General features: G+C 56.5%; 1 protein-coding gene across 1 annotated transcript; it reads left to right on the forward strand.

Moving 5' to 3' along the window:
• The first annotated feature begins 2464 nt into the window (after nt 1-2464).
• On the forward strand, nt 2465-5370 carry VRTN (vertebrae development associated). The gene is made up of 2 exons (XM_026051713.1): nt 2465-2514; nt 3230-5370. The coding sequence occupies exon 2, from the start codon at nt 3231-3233 to the stop codon at nt 5256-5258; it is 2028 nt and encodes a 675-aa protein (XP_025907498.1). The 5' UTR covers nt 2465-2514; nt 3230; the 3' UTR covers nt 5259-5370.
• Nucleotides 5371-8230: the final 2860 nt, after the last annotated feature.

Genomic DNA, 8230 nt, shown 5'->3' on the forward strand with positions numbered 1-8230 from the left:
CCGCAGCCGCTCGGCCTCCGCGCCGGGGTTGGCGCCTCTCGCCATGCCCCGGGTCCAGGCTCCCCTAGAAATGCAGGTACCAGGTTGTTGGAGCTGGCTTTTCCTTGGCGCTTGACCCATTAGTGCTATTTACCATCTAAAAACCTAGGAGAGCTCCAGCATGGTGCTGTTCCCCGCATGGACAGTTTCCTGAGATTCCTTTTTTTTTGTGTGTGTGTGTGTGTGTGTCTTTTGCACAGCTGGGGTGGTTCAAATGCCTCCTTTCAACCCAAAGCCTCTGCTCTGATGAGGGCTTGAGAGCTTCACAGCTGGGGGCCCAGGAACAAGAAATCCCCAGCCTAGCTGGGCATGCACCAGCACAGAAACTTTTGCTCCTGTGACTCCCTTCAAGGTAGCAAAGCTGTCCCTGCCAGGGCTTCGCGAGGGCTACAGAGTGCCTGCCCTTTCCTTGGGATGGGGGCTGGAGTTTCTTGGATTCCTTCTGGCCGGGGAGTCTTCTGGGATGGCTTGGGGAACTTGCACTACTGGATGCCACTAGCCCCTTGGTTTAGGTGAGGGAATGTGCTCTGCAAGTGCTCGCTTATCTGCTACAATGCAAAAGTGGCCAGGTTAGCTCGAGTCACCTTTATCAGTGGTGAGAAGGTGCCTGGGTTGCCTTGGTGCTCAGGCAGCCTGGGGAGCACTGGTCTGTCGTGTTCAGCTGGCCCTGCTGGGGCTGTGCACGGAAAATGCTTCCGAGGGCTCTCCAAAGTGAGCGCTGCTTGGTTAGATTTGGTGGGGGACTGAGCCCCAGCGTGGCTGTGTCTGACTTAGCTGCCTTCCTGGCAGGCTCCTCTCCRAGCACCCAAAGAACCCCCCTGAGGCACCGTGACCTGAGGGGTTTGCTTTAGGATTGCCCTGGAGATGCCCTTGCTTAGGCTGTGGGCAGCAGGAGCTGACACTGGCCTTGAGCAAGCAGGGTGGCTGCTGAAGAAAGTCATAGGCACCCAGCTCCTTTCTTCCCAGCCCCAAATACRAAGGTGTGGGAAAAGCCCATCAGCCTGTGAAGACCGTGCGTGTTCCTGCTGCCCCTTGGCATCAGGATGCAAGCCTGATGAAAGGCATTCCCTCCAGGAATCCCCCTTCCAGGGGAACAGCTTGCCTTGGCTTTTCCCTGCTCCCGTGGTAGCGGCCATGCGATGAGCCCAGCTGTGTGGGTTGCAGGGGGAGGCTGCCGCAGCAGCCTGGGGTTCGCGAGCCCTGAAAGGGTTTGGCAGGACGTGGGTTGAGGGCTTGGGCTCTGCCTGTGCTTGCAGCTCTCTTCCGAGCCGTGTGCTCTGAGGAATCGTGGTGTTCTGCCCCTCAAGCACGTGTTGCTCATCACTGGCTTAATCAGAACGTTGTTCTGCAGAATGAATCTGTGAACCTCCAGCAGAACAAAACTTTCAGCCCTAAGTAGTAACCACAGATTCATTTGGACCAACATTATAGGACAGGTCCCTCTGTTTTGCAGTTTTGACCCTTCTTTTGTATTGTTTCTCTGATACCTGATTTGAGAACAGCTCTAAGAAAAGGTTCGGACTCCTGCACACCAACCKAAAGGAGACCATGGAGCCACAGGGGAAGGGAATTGCCTGAGTAGCTGCGGGTCAGTCAGACAAGGGTCAGTAGGAGCACAGAGGCCTCCCTGCGGTGAAGTAGCCTGGATGCAGCAGTGTGATGATTTAGCACCTTGTTTCATCTGGTGTTTGGTCACGGCCAGGGACTGTAGGTGTCCGAGCAGTGGCGACAGTGTCTGCAGTAGGGCACAGGCCTGAGAGTCAGCAAAGCTCGGGCAGGGTCAGCTTTACTTCAGAGCTGTTGCTCTTCCTGCCTGATGCTGCTGTTTCCGCATCTCCTTGTGGGGTTGTGGCTGTGCGATGGTACCCAGGAAGGGTTGTGAAAGGGTAGGTATGGATGAGGCGGCCTGGCTACAAAGCGACTGCAAGTTGGAGGTGGTACATGAAGATGCAGAGCAAATAGGCTAGGAATAGGCTGTTATTCCTAGCAAGTAGGCTAGGAAGGGCTACCCTGCTGAATGGTAACCGGGAGCAGGGCTGAAGGGAAAAGCTGGGCTCACTGGGGTGAAAAGCTGGGCCTGGCTATTGTGGGGAAGAGGTGCTGAAGAGGGGTGTATAGATAGAGCAGCTCCATTGGAGCTCCTGTTGGGGCAGGGATGCGTTTGTGTCAGGACCCAAGCTGATCCGGGGAGTGTGCAGGTTGGGCCCTGTGGGCTGTCTGAGTGGGAGCTAGTGTGGAGGAAGAGGAGGAGGGAGCACTGTGTTAGGRTAGGTGGGGATGGGACAGGAAGGAACATGCAGCCTCTGACTTGCCCACCCAGCACCCACAGGTGCCCCTTCTGCCCTGACKAGTGGTGAGCTCCAGCTGGGGCCCATCAAGGCTTCTCTGCTTTTAGGGCAGCCTCCTCTCACTCCTTCTCCCTGGCTAGCGGTTGTGTCTCTGCTGAGCAGCAAGTGACATCTAGTGTCAGCCCAGGTAACGGTAACAGCAACTGCTTGGGTGGGCTGGGGCTGCCCATCACATCCCTGCTTTTGTGCACCAGTGCCCATAGATGTGTGCAGTGAGTGCAGCTGCAGAAGTGACTCTGCTTTGAGGAGGGGACAAAGCTCCTTGTTCTCCTGACTCTCATCCTTGCTCTTTTCTTTGCGTGTTTGGTTTTGCCTTTTTTCCCTTCCTCCTGTTATACTGACCACCTTGAGGTCTGCTTTCTCTGGGCTCTGAGCAGTCCTGTATGGTGTTGCTGTCAGAGACGAGTTCCTGTAAAGATGACAAATGCTTCCCCTTGCGGGTCCCTTTTTATGTGGGCTCTGAGTGCTGGCAGTGAGGTGGTAGAGGGGCAGAGCCCCTGGTTGTGGGGAAGTCAAGTGCTGGGGTGAGGCTGAGCACAAAGCCAGGTGTGCAGGGCGCTCTTGCTCCTTCCTCCCAGACAAGTGTCTGGAGGCTCTGTGCTGTGCACGCTGGCCACGGGAGGTCACTGGAGAGCAGAGCAAGCTCCCTCTGCCACATCTGCATGGGGSGACTTGGGCTTCATCTTTTTCCCCCGGAAATGGGGAAGAGCCTTTCCCCCAACTCTTCAATCCCCCAGCTTTCCTGGCCCTTGAGAAAGAGCTGGATCTGGAGGCCTGGCCTCTGCCAGTCTAGCAAATGCCCTCTCCTGTTTTCCACTGACTTTTCTCTCGCTTTCCTTCAGGATGATCCAGCGGCACCAGCTGGTGCAGTCTGTGCTGCAGGAGCTTCAGGAAGCCGCTGAGTGCTTTGGTCTGGAGGGACTCACCAGTGCGGTGCTGGAGGCTGAGAGGACCTTGTCATCTTTCTCCCTGCCTGGCTATTGCGGGAGGCAGCTCCAGGAGGAGCTGGAGGTTGACTGTGTAGCCAGGAGCCTCTATCCTGAGGATGCCCCAAGCAACATGCTGCCCCTGGTTTGCAAAGGGGAGGGCAACCGCCTCTTCGAGGCAGCCAGCGTGCTGCTCTGGGGCAACCCCAGCCTGAGCCTGGAGCTGCAGGTGCGTACGGTGGTGGAGATGCTGCTGCACAAGCAGTACTACTTGAACGGCATGATTGACTCCAAGGTGATGCTGCAGGCTGTCCGCTACTCGCTCTGCACCGAGGAATCCCCGGAGATGACCAGCCTGCCCATGGCTATCCTGGAGGCTATCTTTGATGCAGACATCAAAGCCACGTGTTTTCCTGGCACCTTTGCCAACATGTGGCACGTCTATGCCCTTGCCTCGGTACTGCAGTGCAACATCTACTCCATTTACCCCATGAGCAACTTGAAGATACGGCCGTACTTCAACCGGCTCATCCGGCCCAGGAAGTGTGGCCCGAGAACCTCCACGCTTCACATCATGTGGTCGGGGCAGCAGCTCTCCAGGCAGGTCTTCAAAGCGCAGTACTTCGTGGCTGTGGTTGGCCTGGAAGAGCTGGAACCCACTACCCCTTTGCCAGAGCCTCCTGTGCAGCCCATGAAGACCCTGGAGCTGTTGAACAGTGACCCGCAGTTGACCTACTCGAACCTGCGTGACAGGTACAGCATTACTAAGAGCACCTTCTAYCGCTGGAAGCGCCAGTCCCGTGAGCACCGCCAGAAAGCTGCCGCCCGCTTTGCAGCCAAACACTTTCTTCAGTCCTGCTTTCAAGAGGGCAATGTGATCCCCCTCCAGCACTTCCGACAAATGTTTCCAGAGATCTCCCGATCCACGTACTATGCTTGGAAGCATGAGATGCAGAGCATGGTGAATGGTGACGCCTCTGCTCTGGCTGAGGCCCAGGGATTGCGGGAGCTTCACAGGGATGGCCCAAAAAAGGCTGATGTGGATGAGCCAGCAAATTCAGCTGGAAGCTTAAGATCTTCAAGTCCTTCTCTAGACCCCATCCAAGCAGGGATTTTCATGCAAGGAGCTAAATCCTACCTGGAGAAATGCATTTCCATGAACACTCTGGTGCCTTACAGGTGCTTCAAACGCAGTTTTCCTGGCATCTCCAGGTCCACTTACTACAACTGGCGAAGAAAAGCAATCAAGGAGAACCCAAACTTCAAACCTCCCCAGTCTCCCTTGGGTAATCAGAAACCTCTAGTGATAGGAAAGCAAATCCTGCAATTGAAGCCAAGCAGCTTGCCCGTTAGGAAGAGGCTGAATGGACACCAGCCAGCACCTAAGAGCCTTCTGCAGCTCAAACCCTCTCTGGGCTGGAGAAAGCAGCTGCGGGAGATGGCCAAGAAGCAAGTGCAGCAACGGCAGCTGCCRTTCTGCAGGTTCCGCCTGCGCTACCCTTCTCTCTCCTCCACGGCCTATTGGTTTTGGAAGGGCAGCAGTCGRGTGCGCAGCCAGCACGGCCTGCCCTGGACCAGCTCCTGCGAGCCAGTGAAGCGGGTTCCTTCCCTGGCTCCTCAGAGAGCTGAGGGGAGCCACAAGCCTCAGGTACAGACGGAGGTGGCCACCAAGCGTCTAGACAAGCCCGCGGCGGCCACTCCGTACAATGCCACCATTTCGGGCTACGCCGTGTCGGAGAGAGCCAACAGCCGCATGTTTGTCATGGATGTGATCGCCACGGCCCAGTTCAAGGCGCAGGCCAAGCTGTTCCTGCAGCAGCGCTTTGAGTCGAAGACCTTCCCCACGTACAAGGAGTTCAGCGCCCGCTTCCCCCTCACAGCCCGCTCCACCTACTACATGTGGAAGCGTGCGCTGCACGACGGGCTCACACTCGTGGACGCGTGAGCGCCGCGGCCCCGCTGGCTCGGCCACAGCCGCTCTGCTGACACGTTTTGGCTCTCCGGAGGGGTGTCCGGGCCACAGCCCAGTTCTAGCTTTTGTTCCTGTTTGGTTTGGTTTGGTTTTGTTCCTAGTCTCTGGTTTTCTTTTTTGTGTGGTTTGATCAGGTACAAGAGCATCTGCACAGTGCCCATTCCCAGAGGTGAGAGGAGTGGGAGGAAGGCACTGATCTGTGGGAGCTGCCCCGAAAGAGGCAGAGTGGCTTTGCTCGGCAGGTGAGTGGGAGAGATTCCTGTGCCAGTGTCACAGGTTGATGTCAGGCTCTGGTCTGTAGTCGAGACAGAGGATTTGAAGGTCTTGCTGCCTTGGGCATGTGCTTGAATGGGGAACAGGGATGCGCAGAGCCAAGCATGGAGGCTGCTTGCGGCAAGGCTGTGCCCAGCCTCCCCCTGGCGAGTCCAGTAGTGCTGATTAAACTGGGGGTGAGGAGAGAAGGCAGAGGGCCCAGCTCTGGGGGAGCAGCACCTTTCATCTGCTTGCATTCCTCCTAGCTAACGAGGGAATAAAGGCTTAGCTTAGGGTCAGCACTGATGTCGGCTTGTTTGTTTTCTGGTGTTTAATAACTGCCTCTGATTACCCTGGTCTCCCTCGGAGAGACCAGAGGCTGGTAGAGGAGGGAAGTTGTTCACTGTAGTCAGATGGGAACACKTTAGCTTCCCCTGCTAATAAGCCAGGAGCTGGTGTTCTATGTAGGTGCTGGAGAAACTGTCCCTGACCCTTCTGCTCTTGTAGTAGTAACCACTTTCATGTGAACCTTATTTTCTCACAGCTGGCATCTGCCTTATTTTCTTTGGCTTTTTCTTCCCATGGGCCAGGGAGAAGGGGTCAGCCTGCTGTGGGGCAGAGAGACCAAAGCTTGTGGGTGCAGAGTCCCTGCTTCCCCTGAGCCATACTGCAAGCTGAACACTGTGCGTGTCTCCTTGCAGCAAGCCTATGGCAAATGTGGATGTATACATCTGCCTTGTGAGAATTTAAAGCAATAAAAACTCTTCCACTCCTAGTCTTGTGTGGTGTCTTATTCCTACACTTGCTTTTGGAGCAAGTTTTCTCTTTTTTTTTTCCTCCCCTCACTATCTGTGTATTTTTAATTTACCTGTGAGCAAATGACCCACTTGGAGCAGAGGGGGCCTGTGCACATCTCAGCCTGTGCTGCTGCGARGGCCCTTTCCTGCCTGCTTGGACAGACAAGGTTACAAGGGACTCCTCTGCTCACTGAAGGCTGCCTCTGGGCAGGGCTGGAATGACAGCTGCTGGATCCCTGTCCAAGGATGGGATGGGATGGGGCAGGGGTGGTGCATGGTGCTCTGGAGGCCTCCCAGGGCTGTGCTCTCTGCAAGAGGCCAGGGCCTGAGCTGGGGGGCAGAGATGCAGCTAGGGGTGCAGCAGCAGAGGTGGCTCCAAGGATGCAGGAACCATGTCTGGTGTTTTGGGGTGGCCCAGCCCCTTAGTGGAAGTGCTGCACCTGGAGGCTGAAGCCTGCCCTCTGCGTTCGCAGCGTATTGGGGCACAGGGCCGTGGGATCCCTGTGCCTGCCTGAGCCCATCTGTGTGGGATGTGTCTCTGGAGTGGGTTATTGGACCTCTCTGGGACTGCTGCTGTGCAAGGCTCGGGCTGGCCCTCACCTGGGCTCCGGCTCATCCTGTCAGCTTGGGGGTAGTCTAAACAGGCTAGGAGTGGGAGGGGAGGGCCTCGCTGGTCCTGTGTCTGCAGTTTGCAAGAGCAGCCCCAAAGGCTTCRTGTGGCAGGGTTGAGGGCCCCTTAACTTCAGGTCACTGCAGAGAGGGTAGGAGCTTCGATGACCTGTTAGGAGCTGAGTTGGAATAAACACCCCTGGTCTTGCTTCCTGATGAGTTGTTTTTCTTCTCTGACCTGTCTGGCTCTARCACCTTGTTCCCTATGTCTCGTTGCAGCCTGCTGAAGCCCGGTCTTGCTCCTAACTGCCTGCCTTCATCCCTGCCTCAGGCTCACAGGCAGAGGGGAGCTGTGGTGGAAAGCCCTTCTCTTTTGCATCAGCTTGCAAGAGAAATGACTCTTTAACTCCTCATAATTCCCTACCCTCCCCAAAAAAATAATAATAAAAAACCTCACATCTCCATAGTGGAGGAAAAGGAGTGAGGCGTTCAGCACGGAAGAGCAGCTGGATACTGTGTGCACTGTCCCAGTAGGATGGTCCCAGGCCTGGGAAGGAGTCGGCTGTGCTCCCCAGGCTGGGGCACTGAGGAGCAGCCTCCTGGGAGCGCTGGAAAGGCATGCGGGACCTGGCAGTGGGCAGCTCTGCTCCTGCCGAAAGCTCCGTGCGCCAGGGAGTAATTGTAGCAATTAGCTCCTTGTGGCTTCTCACCAGTGAATTCCTCCAAGGGAGCGCTGGTAATTACTCCAGAACGATTATCCCTGTTGGAAAGGGCCGGCGCTGGGAGATGAGCTGTCCCTCTGCAGCTGTGAAATGTGATGTGAGAGCCGCAGCGCGGAGCCTCGGAGCCCCAGGCGTGGGGAGGGGGCTCTGCTGGCCTGCCGCTCCTAACCTGGGCCTAGGCTTGGGGCCACGCTGGGGCTCAACACCCATCTGTGAGACTCCATGTGGAGCAGGTGCAAGATGATCTCTCCTGAGCACCATCCTTGGGTTTTTTTCCCCTCTTCCCTCCACCGCTTCCTTGAAAAGCACTTCTGAAGAGCCATGGGGGAAGAGATGTGCGATGTTTTTTCCACCTTTCCCTTGAACCTGCAGACCTCGCTGCCCCGGTGTGTGAATAACACTGTTCCCTCCCAGGAGTTACCTACTAGGTAACTAGGCTTGTCCCTGCCCGTGCCTTGACGGGGCAGAGAGTCTCTCGGAGGCGGATAGTGGGATGAGCAGGGCCCTGGCAGGGTCCCTGCCGGTTTGCGCTGACGAAAACCTGCCCGGGGGAGCGCGTGGGCGA

Source organism: Nothoprocta perdicaria, unplaced genomic scaffold (assembly GCF_003342845.1).
Source record: "Nothoprocta perdicaria isolate Ctin4 unplaced genomic scaffold, notPer1 scaffold_8, whole genome shotgun sequence".
Taxonomy (NCBI): domain Eukaryota; kingdom Metazoa; phylum Chordata; class Aves; order Tinamiformes; family Tinamidae; genus Nothoprocta; species Nothoprocta perdicaria.